The sequence below is a fragment of the Brachyistius frenatus genome, unplaced genomic scaffold, assembly GCF_029030835.1.
Source record: "Brachyistius frenatus isolate BFR_SWC_R1_liver_20210118 unplaced genomic scaffold, ASM2903083v1 Contig_176, whole genome shotgun sequence".
Taxonomy (NCBI): Eukaryota; Metazoa; Chordata; class Actinopteri; family Embiotocidae; genus Brachyistius; species Brachyistius frenatus.
Window position 1 is genome coordinate 723,778 of NW_027210775.1, and position 21,223 is coordinate 745,000.

A 21,223-nucleotide genomic window follows, 5' to 3' on the forward strand; every position below is an offset into this window, starting at 1 on the left:
CACGATGGTCACCATCCAATGAGTGGCGCGCACGCGCACACACACACACACACACACACACACACACACACACACACACACACACACACACACACACACACACACAGTATCAGACATTGGTGCCATTTTACGGAAAGACATTACAAACTGTTGAAGATAAAAGTGAAGAAAAGGATAAAAACTGGAAATCTGATGCTGAAACGTGGATATGTGAGCAGCCAATCATTAGTCTGCTCAACTGTTGGCTTGAGGCTTTCCTTTGGGTGGACTTCCCCAGAATTAAAATAATCAAACACCTGCCTGAATCTTCCGTTGAACAGGTGGTTTCCTTTGTTTTCTTCCTGGTTTTTCAGAGCAGCGCTGTTTGGTCACTCGGTGAAGTTAATCTCAAAAAGTAACATCATACAAAGCGATAATGTGTGATGACATCATCGAACTTCCAGCTGTAACCTGGGACCAAGTCTAATCAACGAGAGCCGAGACTGATTGACAATACCTGTGCAGCACTTTCAGAACGAGAAGCAACACACGAGATGAAGCAGCTGCTGCAACGAAGGAAAGAAAATATGAAAATAGCAGCAGACACGAAGGGTTAAAAACCAGCACAGATTCAGCTGTTCTGACAAAAGCTGCAGTAACGTACACAAATCTCTTTATTCCTCACCTGCATCCAACACTGAGGCAAACAACGACCGCCCTCCCTCCCGTACATCCCTCACCACGTTTCACATACAGGTAACCACGCGTCCACCTCCACCACGCTACATATTAACATAATCACTACATTTCAAAGGCCTCCTCTACGGCAGCTAATCTCAATCAATGCTAAAAAAAAATCTGGTTTGTCACCTCGAGTTAGAATAAAAACAAGTTATTTTTTACTGGAATAGACGACAGACTGTTTTAAATTGCATGAATTACAGACATTTTAAGTGTGTTTGATGGTTATGTTGTGGTTGTAAGGCAGAAAAAACATTCAGCCAGCAGGTGCTGATGAAGAAAATGAAATTGACAAGATGAATCTGATGGGAAACTTTGGGGCTTAGAAAACAACAAGAAAAAAAAAAGTACAAATACGCAACAATGCACATTCAGACTCCTCAGATGGTGACTGAGGACATGATGGGACTTCAAGGAAGGTCTTTGTGTTCAGTGGTTGATTCCTTAATGATCTGAAAAGAAAAGAGAACAGTTAAAAAAACAAACCGATAAAAAGAGAACGAGGGTTCAACATCGCCCTCCAGAGGGAGATGATGAGAGGTGCAACGTGAGAAGAACATACCTCCCCATCTCTGGTCTCCACGGTTCGAACCAGGATGCTCCTCTTGACGTGGGCTTCGGGGGTTTTAGTGTCCAGATTAGTTTCTACATAATAAACCGAAGGAAGAAAGGTGGAATATTTAGTACAGCCCCAAAAATGCAAAATATCGTCCTCTGTTAAAAGTTGTTTTTACTTTTCCTTAAAGTACAGTTAAACAGTGAATGCAGGAGGATGAGGATGTGTCATTTTGGGGTTTAGATTTACTATTCACCAACATTTATTTTGATAATACAAATAATTTAATTTCCTTTCTGTTTTGGGGTCATATTGTCTTGTAATTTCTTCTTTTGGAGAAACACTTTCCAAATGTATTGACCCTGAAAAGGTGTCTGTTCCAAAAGCAAAAAATAGAGGAGGGTCTAATGCTGACCTCTAAACTGCAGGTTGGAAAAACTCTGAACTGGAATGGTGATCCTAGAAGTAAAAAGAAAAGAAGAAACATTCATTTTAAATACTCTAGATTTATGTCCAAACCAACCAGCTGGTGCCTCACCTGCTCTCCTCTCCCTCCAGCAGCTTCCTGTAGGTGGCGATCTCGATGTCCAGGGCCAGTTTGACATTGAGGAGGTCCTGGTACTCCTGCAGGTGCCTGGCCATCTCCTCCTTCAGTGCGTGGATCTCCTCCTCCAGACGGCTCACGGTATCCTGGTAACCGGCCGTCTCCATGGCGCAGCGGTCCTCCATCTCGCGGATCTGGCGTTCCAGAGACTCGTTCTCACGGAGGAGAGAGAAGACCACATGATGAAGACCCAGGAGGCTGATGAAGACCCAGGAGGCTGATGAAGACCAGCATCTCATGGAGGTTTCCTTTAATGTCACGCCAACATATCTGCAACTTCCCCATCAGATTGTTCACTGCTGCTACTATTATTTCTGTTCTATAGAAAGTTCGAGCACAGATTTGTTTCCTCTATTACAAGTTCTATTGTGTCTACTATCTTTGGTTCTCCTATTTAAAATGAAAACGATTAAGTCTGTTTGACGGTGTTTGCGTCCATGCTGGGTAAAAGGTGCTGCATAGTGATTAGTAGAATTTACCAAATGCTATTTTTTTGCAAAAGAATTGTGCTAACTAGCGTGAGGCTAACGTTAGTCAAGCATCAGCATGTCGGATGATAGAAAAGTCCGATTTTTACGGTCTAATTTGTTCAAAGCAATTTGTTGAAAACAGATGTTTGTCGTTAAAGATAACTGTGGTTAGCTGGACTAATACCTACATGAGTTTTGACACTTTTATGCTGATATGTTATAAACCTTACAGATACAAATACAAGCGTTGTGATCTGGAGATAATAAAATAATGAACTTCTGATCTTGAGATAAGGACCTTTAAAAAGCTGGGCCGACCTTGGCTTCCACACGCCGACCTCAAGCCAACTGAGCAGGTGTTTCATTTGCAGGGAGACCAAACTGAAAGGCTCGGAAACAAGTGAGAAATGAGTCTGGCGGCTGCACAGGCCGGAGAGAGCACGAAGTTTGCTGTCACTTCTTAAGTCTCATAAAGTCGTGTAAAAGTTCAGACTATTCCTACGGTGTTTACAGAAGGGTTGTGAACACCCTCAAATCAAAAGCTGCCTGAACTGCAGAGATGCTGTTTCAATGTAAATCTAATGTGCTGGAATATACAGCCAGTAAAACAAAAATGCATCATCCTAAAGCTGCAGTGTAATTTTGTGGAGTCAAAATCTAATTTTTAAATCAGTTCGGGTTAAATTTCCCATCAGAAAATATGACCAAATATGTACATATGTATATGTTTGATTGTTAGTCGACGTCAGTTTTCCCGTGGTGTCGTCCGTGGTGTGCTGGACTTACTGTCCCGCGGTGAGCCTCCAGGTCGCAGGTCACCACTTGGATCTGACGGCGGTACTCGTTGGCCTCCTGCTTGGCCTGGCGGAGGGCTTCTGCGTTTCGATTGGCTGCATCCGTCAGGTCAGCAAACTGTGTACAAACAGTCCAACAGTCTGTTGTACTTTACTTTCTGAGTTGTTACACATTATATTCATCCTTTTTGTTTCTCTATTTTCAGACGTTACAGAGTGAATATAGAGGAACAAAATAGTCACACATTTTCACAAACTACCTGACGAGGACCATTAAAGTTGCATCTACTGTCATTTGGTTGTGTAATATTCTGCCTTTCAGCCTTTTACATTCATATAAAAGATATAGCTGAGTCCTCTGACCTTGGACCGGTACCACTCCTCCGTCTCCTGCATGTTTGAAGAGGCCATGGTTTCATACTGGACCCTGATGTCTCTCAGGGCAGCGGTCAGATCCGGTTTAGACACGTCCAGGTCAACATGGACCTGCTGGGCCATGATGTGCTCCTGGAACTCACGCAGCTCCTGCAAGAAGACGTTCAGAAACACTTCAATAAGATGTGCAGAAATGGTGAGAGGAATAGAAAAAGTCACCCCAATATTTGTCTTTTTTCAATTCTTCTTCGTACGTCCTCGTGAATCTTCTTCAGGAAGTTTATCTCGTCCTGCAGGGCTTCGATCTTCCTCTCTAACTGGACGCGGTTCAGAGACGCCTCATCCACATCCTACACAAAAGAACGAGACGTGTAGAGGAATGGGAGTGTACAGCCAGACATACTGAACATCAAAATCATTTAGATTATAATACAAGTAAACAGAATTACCTGTCTGAAAGTATTCATGTTGCTTTCTGCATCCTGCCGGAGGCCGACCTCTTCTTGCAATCTGAGTCACAAAAAGGAGAAAAACTTGTAATTAAAAACTGCACAAAACCCAGAGATTATTTCTCTTGAATTATTCAAGAAAAATTCCTTCAAACATTTCAGTTTTTTTTGCAGTTTAATACAACAAATCAAAGACACGAATCATCTCCACATTCATTAAGTTTAACACTGAAACACACAAAGTAATATTTTCTTTTTGAACGCTGCAACAACCGAATATTTCCAGTTAAACTATCGTGTGTGAGCGTGCTGGTTCTCTTCCTGCCAGCTGACATTCCACGGAGAGTTTTGTGTACAATGAAGAGTCAAACTGTGAGGAGTGAAAACATATTTCAGGCATCGCCATCAGACTTCCACTGTGAGCTTCAGTGCTTCTCCGTGCTGCAGAGGACGAGCGAGGCTCAGCTGAAAGGGGAAGTTTACGCATCATTACACATTCGCTCCCATCTAACAGCCAGAGGCCTTTCCCACGGGATGGAGTTCACACACACACACACACACACACACACACACACACACACACACACACACACACACACACACACACACACACACACACACACACACACACACACACACACACACACACACACACACACACACACAGCCTCGTGCACAGACCCTCAACCCTCCAATCCATCTGCCGTACACAGAAAGACGTGGAAGTATAAACGCTCCAGCTTGGAGTCACATCTGTACAGCTTCACGCAGAGTTTGCTGAATAGAGTTCTCACAAAAGGGACCTTTGACCCTCTCAGCCACGGCCATCACTATTCACCCTGCGTCCTTTCAGTGAACCAGCAGAGTCTTGAAGTAGAGCTTTTCACTCACTCCTTCTCAAGAGTAAATTAATTTACAGATTCACGACTTGAGAGATAAAAAAAAAACCAAAAAAAACCGTTGGGTATGTGGCGACAGGGAATCGTCGTTTTGGAGTAACATGGGAGGCGGGACACAAGAGAACATCTGCCTGGCTGCCTGCTCTCCTTTTGTGGAGGGCTGCCATTGTGCAGGCCTCATTCCTCCACACTCGCTCAATGGCGACGAGGGGTTCAGGCAGGATCAGGTTTGTAAAGAGGGATCCAGGAGTAAAGCTCAGAGCACGGCGGTCTGCATTCCAACCAATCAGGGACAAAACCCACAATCTGCATATAAATGCATTTGTAATTAAAAAAAAAAAAAAAAAAAAAAGCTTCTTATATTGGTCCAGTATGCATCCAACTAAATCTTTTCTTTCCAAAGCAGACAGTGAACAGCATCACTAAAGCTGTTGTGTGTGTTTTACAAGGTGGATTCTGGGTGCTGCTTTGCTTCGTCCAATAAGATGCAAAAGAAAAGAGTCCAAAACGTTCTTCTACACTGAGCGAAACATCAAACTGAAATTTTGTGCACAATGTAAACAGAAACAAGAGAGGGAGGAAAGCACAAAGGGGCACTTTTATGTTGATTAATTAAAAATTTGTCTTTATTGTAAGAGGTTCAAAAGAAAAGTTTATACATAAAGTTTGACAGTTATTAATTTGAGAGAAAGTAAACATTGGTTTTATGAGCGCAAAGTGTAACAAAGGTCAGATTTTAGGAAGTGAAAGCAAGTAAAAAAAGAGCAAAGATGTATTATTTCTGTAAAAGACTAAAAGCAAACAAGAGACATAAAGCTGGATGATTGTGCATCTCAGCAGCAGGATGCTCCGCCCACACGGAGCCCCACCCTTCCTCCTCCTACCTCTGCTTCAGTGTGACCAGGTCTGCGGCCAGGTTGTCCTTCTCGATCTCCAGCCGGGCCTTCCCGGTGGTGAGACCGTCCACCTGCTGCCGGAGCTCCCTGAGCTCCTCCTGGTAGATGTCCCCCAGGCGGCTGGGCTCTTTCCCCTTCAGCTGGTTCAGCTCCGCCACCAGCATCTTGTTCTGCTGCTCCAGCAGGCGCACCTTCTCGATGTAGCTGGCGAAGCGGTCGTTCAGGCCCATCATCTCCATCTTCTCGTTGGTGCGCGTCTCCTTGTACTGGGCCTTCATCAAGGAGTCGGCCGAGAAGTCCAGCCGGTCCCCGGGGCTCCCCAGCAGCAGGGCCGCGTTGGTGGAGCCCAGGGAGATCCGGGATATGGGGCTGGAGTGGGTGAGGTTGCGGGGGGGGCCATGCCAGGAGAGGCGGCTGGAAGAGACGCTGCCGATTCTCCATCCTGTGCTGCCGGAGCCCTGCAGGGGCCCGAAACGCTTCCTGTACGAGGACTGGGCTCTCTGACTCTCCATGACGGGGGGAATGAAGCTCGCTCGGGGCACAGACGGGGCTTTTATAGAGGCAGGCGAAGTCCAAAGCCGAGAGGGGCCGCAGGGTGGGGCAGGGAGAAGGGAGGTGGCAGGCAGTGAATGGGGCTGGTTTACATGACACTCAGAAAGCTGTGTGCCAGGGATTGTCTGTGCTCATCCACTCAACTACAAATGTCTCTTGGCTTTCTCCTTCTCTCCTCCCTCTCCTCCCCTGGCGGCCTCTGACTCACTCCCTCTCTCACTCTCACTCTTACTTTCACCCCTTTTTGTCTTCCCCTCTTTTCTTTCTTTTCTGTTCCAGCTGAATGAAAAGGAATTTGTGTGACAGGGTCTGGGCCGCCGATTCAAACCTGACCACACATGCCCTCTCTCTCCCCCAAAAACTGAAATCTTCACTCTCAAAATCATGAAAACACAACTGCAGATTGGCCGAGAAAGATGCAAACGTATTCAGAAATGTCCGTCATGTAGGATTTAGAGGAATGACGCTCGAGGAGATAAACAGATAAACAGTCTGAAGCTCGGCGCCTTCGTCTCTCATCTCTGGATCACAGTTTAGTTCACGGTTACATAACAAGGACACAAAACTACCTGCAATTACTCACGAAACACCTGCTGGAAGAGTTTATCATCAGAGTGTTCAGGGTTGCTTAAAAAGATGATAAAAAACTGATAATAGGAAGAATAGGAAGTAGACTTCAGATGCATCTCCAGCTGTGTTCAAATCCAGATGTAAATGTTCATAGTTGACATTAAAGAAACATTCAAATTGCGTATAGGAACATTTTCATACTCTTTTTTTTTTTTTTTTTAAACAAAACCGAAAATGCTGTAAAAACTACATATTATCTGCACAGAAGTGTCGATTTGTTACAGGGAAGTCAGACAGAAATGAAATATTATAGGAGAACATAACCATTAACAAAATAACATTTTTGACACTTAATACAACAGCGTTTTCATTTATTTCTGTTTTCTTGTAGCATCAGATGCATTCTGTGACATAAAAATCTACAGTGACAATGAAATCAAAAACTGTAATTTTTCCATCTACACGCTCTTCATTCGTTTGACCATCCTACTGCAGGACTTTTATCAAATAAAGTCCTGCTGAGACGGTGAGGCCGCGAGGCGTTCACTGTGTTCGGGTAATTGGACAACTTGCTGGTTCCAAAGACAGATTGGATGGTGGCGATGAGGGGGGGGGAGTGCAGACCTAATCTGAACTCCAGGAGGACGAACAACAGAGGCCGCGTTACACAACCTTTTTCAGCCATTACCTTGACAACGGCGGGGCGGGGCGGGGCTACATCACACCCCTCCAGCTGATCCTGCTCTGATTTAGAAGAGGATGTGATTTGTGGAGACGAGATTGGGAGCGACTGTCTGTTTCTCTCTGCAAGTTCGTCCCTGAAGAGAAGAAGAATTAAAGTATTAGAGTCCTTCTACACAACAACAGGTGCTTAAAAACATTCTTTTATGGAGCCAAACAAAGTTGAGTAAAAGATTGTCAAACAAGTGAACGATACTGCTGACAACATCAATATGGATTTTGTTGAGTGAAGTTATTCAAATGGAGTGTGAAAAAGACATTTACAGCTTTTACTTTTTGTTTGATTAAAGAAAAACAAAAACATTTTACAACTCCGAACATTGAAGCAGCTGAAAGAACGGACGTTCAACATTTCACTTTCAAAACTCCAGCAATGTTTACAGAGTGTTGTTAAAAGAAGAGGTGATGCAACGCAGCGGGAGGTGTGCTCCTGTTTCAACTTTTTTTTAAACGAGTTGCTGGAATCAAATTCAAAATGAGCATATATTTTCCATAAAACAATAACATTTCTCAGTTTCAGCATTTGATATGTTGTCTTGGGTTGATTTAAAATTAAATAGCAGTTTACAGGATTTTCAAATCATCACATTGTGTTTTTATAAAGTTACTCGTTTTCTCTATTTTTCATATAGTTTATGTTCCACATGCTCAGGTGTTATACTGGTTTTGATTGATTTGTTTTCTCCTTTCATTTCAGGCAGTCATCGTATCCAACCGGCAGTGATAAATTAACTACAAGTAACTTCAGTTCAATTCAATTTTATTTATAAAGCGCCAAATCACAGCACAAGTTATTTTAGAGCACTTAAGTAGTAAAGTCAGACAACAGAACCGTACAATGTTATAGAAGAGAAGCCAACAATTCAACATCAAAGCAGATGTAATGTGAAGGATTACAACAAGCAGAAGTCATTTTGAATTGAAACCAACGGCTGCTGGGTGGGAAAAAAAAAAAGAAGAAGAAAGTTTAATGGATTTTGATCAAAGATTTTAAGTTTAATTCGTATTTTATGTGGAGTTTGGAAGATCAAACTTGCAGAAACATTGGCAGTCATTTAACCGCTATGCTGCTACAGGTTGTTAAACCACAACAGCAGCAGTACATAAAGGACCCTTTGTTACTCGGGTCATAAAAATCACAGGGAGTGGAAAGCAGTGGTACCGGGAGACACTGAATAACTCCACTATCCGGCCATCAAAGAAGACAAACAACAACACAGTGTCTTGAATTCCAATCAGTGTGCGTTAATAGAGGTTAAAGGAGATGGCTCACTGTCCGTCTGGCAGAGATTTGTTGATTGAAAAGACTCCAGGGATTAATGGCACGTTGCGTCATTCAGGTTGACACTCATTGTTTCGTCTCTCTGGATTTTTCAGACGGTCGCAGCCGTTGCCTCAGATGTGGTCACTGAGGTAATGTGTCCTGATGATTAAACATCCACACAGAGAGAGAAGGAAAGCAGTGGCGCAGATATCCCCCCCCCCCACCCCATCCTGCTGCTGGAGTCTCTAGAGCCAAGTCAAACAGCTGATTCATGTGTCTGACATAAGGGGGGACCCTCTCATCTTGCAGGACTTACAAGGAAAAATAACAAAAGAGGGTGCGGGGCAGAATCTTAATGCTGCTGGACTGATCTCAGGTCAGCGCAGAATGGATGCCAGAGCTAAACTTGACTGCTCTGGCATTTTACACCCAGAAACCCCCCCTACCCCCCTCCCCTCCAGCCATCATCCCTCAACCTCACTGATGTTTCAATGCACATGGCCGCATACCAAACTGAATCCCGACCAACGGGCAGCTCCACCTTCCTCACCTCATCCAGGCCAGACTAACTAACACCCTGTCAGTTAAACAACAAGTGGGACTTCATCCAGAAGAGCAGCTCTTGGTTAAAAAAAAAAATTGCACAGCCTCAAAATTCACTTATAATAATATAATATTATTATAATATTATAATAATATTATAATAATATAATATTATTATAATATTTTGTAACTTTAGTCATGTAGAGTTTGTCTTCATAACTCTCCCCCTTTGCATTTCCTGCATTACGTTACCCGCCTGTTGGCTTGCTACGTAGTGAGCCTCTGAGGCTTCTGGACACCGTCCACGTTGCCGTTGCCCTAGCAACGGTGTTTCCATCTGAACGCCAAGCACACAGGTGCACACAACCACTTACTCACGAGCAAAAATCACCTCGGTGGTCTCGGAGCTCTTAACAGTTCGCCTCATTTCATGAAGGGTCATACTTCTACTGCACAAAAAGGGTATAAAATTGTTAATATTGTTAATATTGTTCAAGTACTCAACAGCATATAATTTAAAATATTTTCAATTGCCTGATGAAATCTCATATAAAGCCTGAACAGATGTGCACAGACTGCCTGACTAACATCTGTCTGGTGTTGTTGCACCTCAGTGAATCATGAAGTTTGGAAGAGGCCGACCGTCCTCTGGACCCGGAGGGTAAACCTCTGGACCCGCCGGGTAAACCTCTGGACCCGGAGGGTAAATCTCTGGACCCGGAGGGTAAACCTCTGGACCCGGAGGGTAAACCTCTGGACCCGCCGGGTAAACCTCTGGACCCGGAGGGTAAATCTCTGGACCCGCCGGGTAAACCTCTGGACCCGCCGGGTAAACCTCTGGACCCGGAGGGTAAATCTCTGACAGGTAACAGCAGCACCGCTGAATACTCGGGGTGCCACTGAAATCCGCAAGGCCTCATGGGAAAGAAAAGGTCTGTGGTGAAAATCAGGGGGGCTTAACTGGGACAGACAGGCTGGCGATATGACTCAGCACCACCGGGTCCAAACAGAGCGTGGCCACAAAGAGGGGGCCGGTGGAGAGCTGGTTCAGACCCGAAGCTCCAGTCTGCCTGTCAGCAGGAATGCTGGAGGCCAAAATACCACACAAACACAAACACAGCGCTCAGATACAAGCTGTTGTTTTAACCATATGGGTCTCTGAATGTTTGAATGTTTATATTCAGTGAGTCGAAAAATATTCAACATATTAACGAGCAATGAACATGTGCCAGAAATCAGAGCGAGCTGTTCTGTGTGCTAAACGCTAACATCAGGTAGCTAACATGGAAAATGCTAATCAACCAATAAGTGCGCCGTCTTGTTGAACATGTTCACCGTCTTTGTTTAGTGTTTTAGCATGCTCATGTTTGTTAGCTTTAAATGTGATAGGAATATCAACGGTTTTGCAGGTATTTAATAATAAAGCTTTTTCTTTTTTTTGCACAATTTTGATACCATGAGGCTGCTGCAGAAAATAAACTAGAGCTCAGAAGTCAACGGTTCAACCTGATGGGAGCGTGAATGGTTCAACGTGTCAATCCTTCCTCTGAGTGACGAGATATTTCATCTCATGTCAGCAAAGGATTCATCATCTGAGGACCACGAATGTCTTCAACCAAGTTTTATCCAGTTAATTCACGAGGTAATGATACTTTATGTTTGATAGAAATCAAATGTCGTATTTATGATAAGCACTACTGCTACTATATACCTAACAAATCTTACTTTCCATTGATATCAGTCACTTGTTTACAGTGAAAAAAAATAGGGCAAACTCATCAATTCATAAAAGCAATAAAAAAAACAACAACTATCAAACGATTGTCACACCAATAAAAGAAGGTGTTTTGTTGAGTCTGTTGTCGCCGTCCCATCTCGCTGCCAGACACGGCCGATGAAATCTCCTCTTCCTGCGTCTGCCTCCTGGTTTTCCTCAAAAGAAACAAAACACGAGCGAGAGAGAGAAAGAAATGGGAAAAAAACCTCGAGTGCATCAATCAAGTCGATTCTTCCTGCCAACAATGAGCTCAGTCTGCTGTGTGTCTTCATTAACTGGACTCACCGAGTCCGGTCGACACACGACGGTCCTCCATGGAAATACGCAGACAATTTCAATACTCAAAAACAATTTATTTGCTTTGGAGAGAGCGCATGACATATATGTATATATATATTTATATACACATATATATAACATACTATTCTTTTCTTACTGTAAAATAAATTTGATACATCAGACTTTGCACTGCAAGTCTTGTCATGATACATTTACATACATAGATTTCTAACAACTAGTTTGAAATTCATTTGCTTATCCCAGGGTCCTTTTTTTCCTTTGAAAAATGTAAAATCACATTTAGCTGCCTTTAATGTGTAGCAGCCCCCATAAAAATACTTGTGTATTAGCATCAAGGCAGCAGCAAGCCCTTCGCCCAGAAAATCCTGTAATACTGGACTCGTCGTGTGAAACCCCGGGATAAACAAAGTCGTCATCGTCACGGGTTGAAAAGCGAACTCTGACATTCAACTGTGGCTCCGATCCTGCTCGTCTTTGGCTACACACACACACACACACACACACACACACACACACACACACACACACACACACACACACACACACACACACACACATCTTAATTATGTTTTAATAACACTGAGATCACACACACACACAAATAATCATTCCCAGCAGTTCCTTTTGTAAATGAATCCTTTAAAGGTTTCATTCATGAGACCTCGTGGATGTGTCAGAGCAGTACGGCCAACGATGCAAAAGTTTCCACAACCAGTCAGGTTAATACGGTCTTCTTAATGTATAGCTACGGATGTGTGGGGAAAACAAATCTGCACTGGAACGAGAAGCAGGCAGCCAGAGTTCGTTTTCCACCCATTTCTCATTTATGAACCCCAAATTCTGTAATGTCTGCAAAACCAGCTGCTTTCAATGAGTCACGTCTAACAGGTATCATTCCATTTGACACGGTCTGAATATAAAAAATATATTTATACATATATATTTACTTAGAAAATCTAATTGGAATGGACATGGGGATATAAATAAAAGTATACGAATTTTCACATTTGAAGTGGAAAAAAAAAATCAAATCAAATTTGAACAAAAAAACCCACAACATTCATTTTACATTTAAAAGTGCATCTGATTTAAATTGATCCTCCAGCTATGGCTTCTCAGTCGGATGTTTGGGTCAGACACAAACAGGAAGGAGGCGACAGTCACCTTCACAATAAGGCCTGAAGACTGAAGCTTCATCTGCTTTACACAGAACTGATAAGTGAGTCTGCAGCGGGATATTTCATCTGTTTTTGGCACTTTGTCATCAGAGATCACTGAAGAGCAACGAGAGGAAGAGGAGGAGGAGGAGAAGTCACAGTGTGGCGGAAGATAGAAGAAGACTGGGTCCATTTAAACAGAAAAGAAAACTCCTCCTACGCTGTTTCCTGTCATTCTCATATTTACTGGGATTATTTGAAACATTTCTCGGCCGTACTGAAAACTACTGATTCTCTTAATTTCCCAAAACGCATTAAGGCAGCGAGGACGTTAATAGTGACAGTTAAGAACGTGTTTTTTTTCACGTGTATGTCTGATTTAAATCATATATTTCACCTAATTTTCGCACCAGATTGTTCCCCCATGAATTGGAATCACTTTCGAGCTGCTGAGCTACGCAGCTGAGAAATAAATATCTGGTAAACTTCGGAAAAGCTTCTTTAGAAGAAACAACTCCGATCTGAAAGTATTTCCAGATCCAAAAAAGAGATAGCTGGAAATTACGCACTTAAAATATGTAAACCAAATTTTCGCTACTTTATGTTAATTATTTTTTGTCATACCAAATGCAGCATTTTTAATATACTTCTTTGTAGTATGAAAATAAATTATGCAATGTCAGTCTATCCGAATTAGGACATTTTAGCATAATATTTTTAATCCAGATGCTAATAACAGAGGGATGTCTACCTGGAACTAAACCATCGTATATAACGTCTTATTTTGAAACCGAAAAGGTGCATCAGAAACAGTTTAAAAAAAACTAAATAGAGATGGACATAAAGGGAAAAATAGAGAATTTGTGCACGAGTGGCGTTCAACATCCACTGAGCAAACTTGAGCTTCGGGCCTGTTGTAGCTTTAAAAAAGACGTTTAAATGTCAAAACACTTCAGGGATTCCTGGTATTTCTCATAAGGGCACAGTGAGAGAAGGTAATCACAGGAGTGAATACTTCATGATGACACAACCGCTGCCTTCAGCCAGGCCTCGATAGCCTGCATCATTTGGAGTGTGTGTGTGTGTGTGTGTGTGTGTGTGTGTGTGTGTGTGTGTGTGTGTGTGTGTGTGTGTGTGTGTGTGTGTGTGTGTGTGTGTGTGTGTGTGTGTGTGTGTGTGTGTGTGTGTGTGTGTGTGTGGAGTATCAGTGGAACCACCAGATACTTAATCTGTGTTTGGTCTCCCCCTTGTGGAGACTCGTGGAAGAGCACATACTGGCATTGGTTTTTCAAGGCACGCTGTTGTCAGACCGTCTCTTTGGATTTGCGTGAGGACGTCAGAACGGCGTCCGAGGCTCGGTTGTTTTTTTAACACTGACATCATCTCGACAATGTCTGGGTGTCCTGGGAGCTACAGGTGCTGCAGGTGCTGCAGGTGCTGCTGAGGGCTGCTGAGCTGCGGGTCAAAGGTTCAGAGGTTCAGAGCAGCAGGTCTCAGCACTGGGAGAACGGGTGTCTGAGCAGCTCCTCGGCGCTCGGCCTGTGTTTGGCCTCCACGAAGATGCAGCGGATGAAGTCCCGCGCCTGGTCGGAGGCGTGCGAGGGCAGCAGCGGGTTGGTGGGCTGCGTGGCGATCTTGAATATGGCCGCCATGGCCTCGAACTCGGCCCACGGAGGCTTTTCCGTCAGCATCTCCACCACCGTGCAGCCGAGGCTCCTGAAAAACACACACGGCTTGTTTTTAACCGTCACATAACAAGCTGAAACAAATACCGCATATTTCACCTCCGCTGCGCAACACTAAAGCATCGAAGGAATGTTTTGAGTAGAAACCTTCTCCACCTGTTCGGGAGGCGGGAGGCCCCCCCCCCCCACTCACCCCCCATCCAGCACGGGCTCAGCAACTGGAACATACCAACCTCTGTAACGACCTGTCTGACTGGCCCTCGGCCAATCACATTGCTCGCCTGGTGGGTCACCACCCAATCAGATTGCGTAAGGGATCTTATTAGAAAAACGTTTTTTCCTTTTAACAAACTATTCTTCCATTTACACGTTGGTATTTTTACTTCTTGTTACCTTCACGTGTGTCGACCTGCCGGCGCCTGGTGACTCATATTTATAACGAGCTCCCGTCTGCACATGTACACAACCTTTGTCCCCCGTTTCAGAGATGCCGTTTACATTGACATGTTTCTTAAGATGTTAAAAGGCGTTTGGTTTCATGTTTCACACCTGCAGCAACAGCAGGAATCACATTTCCTTCTTAGCAACAAATGCTTCATTGTTATGAATTCACATGTTGTGGTTCTTCCCTCGGGACACTTACTTGTGTCGTAATCAGACTTTTTACAGGGTCGTGTTGCTCTTGTCGTTCTCCACATTTTACAGACTGTTTTGAATGCATCATCCTGGTTCACTGCATTGTTTCTATCCTTGTCAGTGTAAACGCATTTATGTTCTCAAGATGCTTTTAGTACATAAGAACACAGCCTAGATTATTGGTGCAGCTCAAGGATTTATATTTAAATAAATGTCTGTTAAATTGCCAGCTATCGCCGAATGAGGAAACACAATGGTGACTGAGTCATTAAAACTTGTACAGAAGAAAACACGAGAAGTAGAATGAGCTCCATAGGTGTTATATCCTTATATTAACGGATTGTTATTTTGATAGCATTAACATGTGGATTGTGCTTTAATGTTTTATTTGTTTAAGTTGGAGCAAATAACTTTTAAAACTTTAAAGACTTTTTGGGAGCTCATCTATAAGGTTGTCTGTAAAATCTTAAACTGAAAAGAAATTCGTTACTAGAACAAATGTAGTGGAGTAGAAGTTTTAGGTACTTCAGTCGATACACAAAATATAAGTCCAACTCAGTATCAACTGTTACACTGCAGTTAGTGTGATTATTTTGTGTTGTGATGCATCAGCTCCACGGCTTCGACCTCCGTCCTTCCCTTCAGTCCAACTGTAACGTGTTATTATGTGTCAGCTTCAGTTGTTGCGTGTCTCACCAGACGTCGGCCTTCCTGCCGTAGCCCTCTCCGCTGATCACCTCCGGGCTCATCCAGTAGGGGGTGCCGGTCACCGAGCGGATGCCGGTGCCAGACATGCAGATGGTCTGCAGCCTCTTGCTGGCGCCGAAGTCTCCCAGCTTCACGTTGCCCGCCGAATCCCGCAGGATGTTGGCACCTGAAGGCCACAGAACATCTCACCGGTCACGTCTCCGTTAAAACATTCACCCTCTGTCCTCCATAACAGGACTACCTTTGATGTCCCGGTGCACGATCATGTTGCTGTGCAGGTACGACATGCCCTCCAGGATCTGTCTGGTGTACTTCCGGGTCACGCTTTCCGTCAGAGCTCCGTAGGCCTTCAGTTGATCTTTGACTGAACCCTGGTGGGAAGACAGACATATTTTTCACTTTTGTTTGCTTTAAAACATGAACGCAAAAACTAACTGAACATGCATCCGCTAACATGCATTACTGAAGTAAAAAAAAACACAGAGGGAGTAAAAAGGAAGCGCGAGGTAAACCTGGACAATGTCTGATACGTTCAAAGACGGGGGAGTTTAACGGGCCTTTTCACACCCGACAGTCCCTGAACTACACTCTGAAAGCAGGGAGACAAACGACTGTATTTATATTTTACATTTTTATTTTTATTTGATCACATTTGTGTTGTTTTTTGTGTGAAGTCTGAATGGATCAAATATAAATGTCAGATGAATAGAGACGAAGGAGACATGATCTGCTCTACAGACGGATTCATGTAAGGGCAGCAGACTGGATATCACAAGAATGCATTTCAGCTAAAAGCCATATTAGCTGCATTTTTTTTGCATACAGTAAATTAAAGTTTGTTGATCTGTGAGTGGCCGTATACTGTCTGGTTTGATGCTTGCCAGATTTGGAGGCTAGCAAGCATCAAAGTGTGCGCTGCTATTTTTTTTCCTCCCAGAAATAACAGACTGCCGAGTTTGAGTCAACAACAACAACATGCTGAGGTTTTTTTTTTAATCTTTCCCTGCTTTTATAGCAACATCATTCAATGGCTCTTTGTCTTACTAGTTTTTAGATAAGTCCCAGGAACGAAAATAAAGGACCCAAAAGGTTCCAGGAATACTTTAAAAACACTTTTATGAATGCTTTAAGTTGTTTGTACAATAAACTTATCAATGTAAAACAAAAAGCCAGGAGAACTCATTGCTGTCCTTTGTGTTTCCGCTGGTCATTATTTTATGTGACTGTTAAGAGTTTAAATTAATCTGATTTTTGTTGTAATGTGACTGAGGTTAAAGACTGATTTCCAGATTTCTACATATAAAACCGGTCGTTGGTCTGAGCCGTGGCTGAATGTGGGACTCACCCCCGGCATGTACTCCATGAAGATAGTGAGGGTCTTCTCATTGTGGTCCCTCAAACAGCCGTAGTACTGGACGATGCGCTCGTGGTGCAGATTTTTCAGCAACTGGATTTCACACTCCAAAGCACTGACCTCCTTTAAAGAAACATGGACAAGCAGGGAAATTAAACACTGAAGACTCAAACAGCAGAAAACTAAACATAAGACCTGTGCATCTTTATTATTTTACTGTTTTCATCTGCAAACAAATGGCATTATTTAAAAAAAAAAAAAGGTTTATTCCCTCTGGCTTCGTCATATCAGTTACAACCGATAAACACGGGGATGAAACACAGCAATTAAAAACTCTGTGGAGTCGGCCAAAAATGAAAACTGAAGCTGAGAGTAAATGAAAGTGGATCGCTCAGTTCCTCAAAAGAAGTTCCTGTGTTTACTTCAGAGAATGAGTCTACAACAAAGAGAGAGGGAGTCAGAGAGACAGCAATTAAATCCCAGCACAGAAGCCAGTTTAATAGAAACAACGACTGATTCACATCTGCGGCGCTCTGGGAGCGGAGGGGTGAGGGAGGGGGAGGGGGGTGAAGGGGTAATCGGAGGTCAGGGCAACACCAGACCAGTCACCCCTTTTAGTCATCACGACAGTATTCGGCTCCTCAGATACAGGAAGTGACAGTGCATGTTTTCTCTGCGGCCGACAGGAAAAGACATAAAAAATGGGGGAGGTGGTGGTGGTGATGGGAGGGGGGGGCGGGGGGGGGGGGGGGGGGTTGTCGAGGGAGGAAAAGACGACCTCTTCGATGCATGCTGGTGTTGTTGGATTTCTTTTCTGGCACATTGATTGTTTTTAGTTTTTGTCTCGGGGGGAGAGGGAGGGGGATTGTGTGTGTGTGTGTGTGTGTGTGTGTGTGTGTGTGTGTGTGTGTGTGTGTGTGTGTGTGTGTGTGTGTGTGTGTGTGTGAGAGAGATTAATCTCTCGCTCCACCGCTCATGCCGACGTTCTTGGCCCTTTACCAACAGGACATGATGTCAATAATCAACCAAGTTCATTTTGATATTTTACAGTAAAAAAGACAGAAATGTTTTCGTTGACAACGAATGAGAAACACCGAGAGAAACACCGAGAAACACCGAGAGAAACACCGAGAGAAACACCGAGAGACACCGAGAAACACCGAGAAACACCGAGAAACACCGAGAAACACCGAGAAACACCGAGAAACACCGAGAGAAACACCGAGAGAAACACCGAGAGAAACCTCGTCGACCCGCGTCAGCGTCACTAGCGAGTCTCACCTTGCTGGTCTCAGGACTGTCGGGATCGAACTGGACCTGCTTGGCAGCCAGTTCTCTCCCCGTGTCCACGTCGTAACAAAGGTAGACCCGACCGAACGCACCCTGGCCCAGAAGCTTCCCTCGGCGCCACGTCAGCGGAGCGCTGGGCGCTAAAAACAAACAAAACACACACTTCTTCATTTTGTTCAACGTCACACAAAATGACAATAAAATCAACAAGTCAATGGTATTTTGCGAAATACAGAAGTAAAATTCACATTTTTAATCTTCAACACACTTTCCCCAAAAGTTTTTTTTCCAATTTACAAAAAACTATAAAATCAATCACGTCTTCTTTGATTGGCTGTTTAAACACTACAGGAAACGGTCGTGCCACCGTGGACCTTGCCAAAATAAAACAAGAAATTACACATTTCTGATGGACACTCACACTTGTGGGCCACCGGACGCTCCTGAGGACGCAGCCGTCCCTGTGCGTCCACCAGCTGCCAGCTGCCCAGACTCTCCTCGCTGCCGTTGAGCGACCGCCGCGACGGCACCAGCGTGAAGAGGTTCCCCTGAGGGCGACGGATCCGCGGGAACGTCCGACGGCCTGGAGGACACCGGGAGACGGCGTGGAGGACACCGGGAGACGGCGTGGAGGAGATGAGAGCAGAAAAGAGACTTTGATGACAGCTGTTAACAGGATTCATTGTTTTTCATTGATTACAAAGCTGAATTTCCATGAACAGAAAAACAGGCCGTCGTTGTGAAGAAACATTATTTTATTCTTGAAATTTCCGTTTTCCTCCTTCATATAAAACTACGGAAAATATCACATTTGGACAAATGCAACCAAGTTCCCTGATCTTCCAGAAGATTCCTCAGATTACCTACGATGCCGTCTCACCTTCGCTGTGGTCCTTGTGGTGCAGGGAGACGTGGTACCGCCGGGGGAAGGTGCCTCCCTTCCCGGCGACCCGGTCGTACACGTGATTCTCCCTGTCTGGAAGCAAACAGCCACAGGGGTCAAAGGTCACCAGGATCACTCAGCTTATAAGACTCACGGTCCTATAAAAGACGAGTTTGTTGATCTCTCACCTGAGCACTCCTGACGGTTGTCTGGGTAACTCTTGGCTCGGTGCATACGAGACTTCCTCAGGGACGGGCTGAGGGGGGGAAAGAGGGGGGGGGGGAAGGAGGGGGAGAGAGAGGGGGGGGCGGGAGGGGGAAGTTGAAGGCATTCCCAAAACTAAATCCTCCATTTCCTCCTCAGCCTGTTTCTGCCAATTTCTTTGTAAAACCTGTGATTCTGTAAATGGATGGAAAGCTATAAAAGGTGGAATGAGTTGTCTCAGCGTCAGCACTCGGTGTTCCTGTTTCTGAGTTTTTGTTGGTCACCTGTCTGAGTTGCTGTCCAGAGACTGGCAGCTTCCAGAGACCGAGTTCTCGGCGCTGCTCCAGGGATCCAGCACCTGTGTGGCACGACGGAAAACATGAAGGGCGTGTACGCACTTGTGTACACATGTCGCAGGCAGAAATATGTTCAGAAAAACTCTTCACTTTCAGAAAGAACAGTTACGAAGACCTGGATGCGCAAATCAGAGAAAATCCCCGAGTGTTGTATTTTCAGGAGGACGTTTTGAGGGGACTCACGCATTGATCGCTGGTCTCGGGGATGAACTCGCCCTCGCTGTTGATGCTGGTGTACGAGCCTTGGCGGGCGATCCTCTGCTGGCGTTCGGGGACGTAGCCGGGAGGCGGCGAGCTACGCCCGGTGCTCTGAGAACCTGCGAAGACAGAAAAAATAAGGATATGAAAAAACATTTCTTGGAGACCATTTGGGTCCAGTTCCTGAAAACTAGCCGCAGATACAAACACGTTGGTGCATTAACATCTGTGGCCATCTGAGACACAACTAACCACACATCAAAGTGATGACTCGGCTCATTCTGACTTAAAACAGCGACGACTGAGATTCAGTTTCAGCCTTTATGGCCTCTTGCTGTAATAAAAGTCAGATTCTCTTTTGGGAATGCCTTCAACTTCTCTCTCCCTCCCTCCCTCTCCCTCTCTCCCTCCCTCTCTCTCTCTCTTCTGCTCTGGAGGAAGACAAAAAAAAAAAGACAAAAAAAGAAGCTTAAACCAGACAACACTAATAGCTTTCCATAATCTGATTGGCTGCCGTCCAGCAGGCATCTCTAGTGATGGTGAACAGGAAAAAGGAAGAGAACCCACTGAGAGGAGGGGAAGAGAGAGAGAGGGAGGGGGAGGGAGGGAGGGAGAGGGAGAGAGAGAGAGAGAGACAGAGAGACAGACAGAGAGAGAGAGACAGACAGGGAGATCAAGGTGAACTCAACAAGACAGAAACTGAATATTATCACTGGTCTTCATGTGAAACACGTTGCTGGCAAAACTGCTTTAAATGATGGCTGAAGAATCGTACCAGTTGACAGGTGGCGCCCCCTGGGCTCGGAGGGTTGGTACGCCGTGCTGACGTCCCCGGTGGACTGTGAGGATTTGATCCTCACCTGTTTACAGGACATGTGGTGGGAGGGGGAGGAAGCCTGCAGGAGAGGACAACCATCAGCACACAATCACTTCATGTCTGCGGGACAGAGAGGCGACACTCAGACTGGTTTTCTGTTCCGCTGGTTTGTCATATCAGATTTTGTGTCTGGAGGGATTTTCTGAACACCACAAAAAACCACATGAAATACCATTTTTGCAATCTGGACCCAAACCACATTTAGAGGTGGTTGGAAATGTTTCTAATCAGATTTCTAGAAATGCTTCTCAATCAGAGTGGATTAGGTCGGTGATGTCTGGAGGTCATGTGAGGACAGTCTGTCCTAAACAGCTGATTTCAGATTAAAAAAAAAAAATCTGCAGTTTGAAAACAGTGAATCAGGA

The 21,223-nt window shown here is 44.5% G+C and overlaps 2 protein-coding genes across 3 annotated transcripts in view; both read right to left on the reverse strand.

Moving 5' to 3' along the window:
- Window positions 1-630: 630 nt before the first annotated feature.
- Window positions 631-6,386, reverse strand: gfap (glial fibrillary acidic protein). The gene is made up of 9 exons (XM_069717490.1): window positions 5,752-6,386; window positions 3,969-4,029; window positions 3,774-3,869; window positions 3,508-3,669; window positions 3,137-3,262; window positions 1,815-2,035; window positions 1,692-1,735; window positions 1,283-1,365; window positions 631-1,172 (listed from the first exon to the last, which is right to left on the reverse strand). The coding sequence occupies exons 1-9, from the start codon at window positions 6,273-6,275 to the stop codon at window positions 1,131-1,133; spliced, it is 1,359 nt and encodes a 452-aa protein (XP_069573591.1). The 5' UTR covers window positions 6,276-6,386; the 3' UTR covers window positions 631-1,130.
- A 7,405-nt stretch (window positions 6,387-13,791) lies between these two features.
- map3k3 (mitogen-activated protein kinase kinase kinase 3) overlaps window positions 13,792-21,223 on the reverse strand; it is a 15,892-nt gene continuing 8,460 nt past the window's right edge. For both annotated transcript variants that reach the window (XM_069717519.1, XM_069717518.1), the window contains 11 exons: window positions 20,757-20,877; window positions 19,967-20,100; window positions 19,712-19,785; window positions 19,412-19,479; window positions 19,221-19,316; window positions 18,762-18,923; window positions 18,332-18,480; window positions 17,042-17,173; window positions 15,938-16,067; window positions 15,685-15,862; window positions 13,792-14,383 (listed from right to left, as the gene is read on the reverse strand). In XM_069717519.1, coding sequence (XP_069573620.1) covers window positions 14,161-14,383; window positions 15,685-15,862; window positions 15,938-16,067; window positions 17,042-17,173; window positions 18,332-18,480; window positions 18,762-18,923; window positions 19,221-19,316; window positions 19,412-19,479; window positions 19,712-19,785; window positions 19,967-20,100; window positions 20,757-20,877 — 1,467 coding nt within the window. In that variant the 3' untranslated portion in view covers window positions 13,792-14,160. The remainder of the gene's footprint in view (window positions 14,384-15,684; window positions 15,863-15,937; window positions 16,068-17,041; window positions 17,174-18,331; window positions 18,481-18,761; window positions 18,924-19,220; window positions 19,317-19,411; window positions 19,480-19,711; window positions 19,786-19,966; window positions 20,101-20,756; window positions 20,878-21,223) is intronic.

Bases quoted from the DNA above. Each gene is read 5' to 3' on its own strand.
- gfap (XM_069717490.1), bottom strand. From the start codon at position 6,275: ATGGAGAGTCAGAGAGCCCAGTCCTCGTACAGGAAGCGTTTCGGGCCC. The intron at 3,870-3,968 runs GTAATTCTGTTT...TCTTTTGTGTAG, and splicing joins ACATGAATACTTTCAGACAG to GATGTGGATGAGGCGTCTCT. The intron at 2,036-3,136 runs GTAAGTCCAGCA...CTCCTCCGTGAG, and splicing joins TGGAGGCTCACCGCGGGACA to AACGAGTCTCTGGAACGCCA.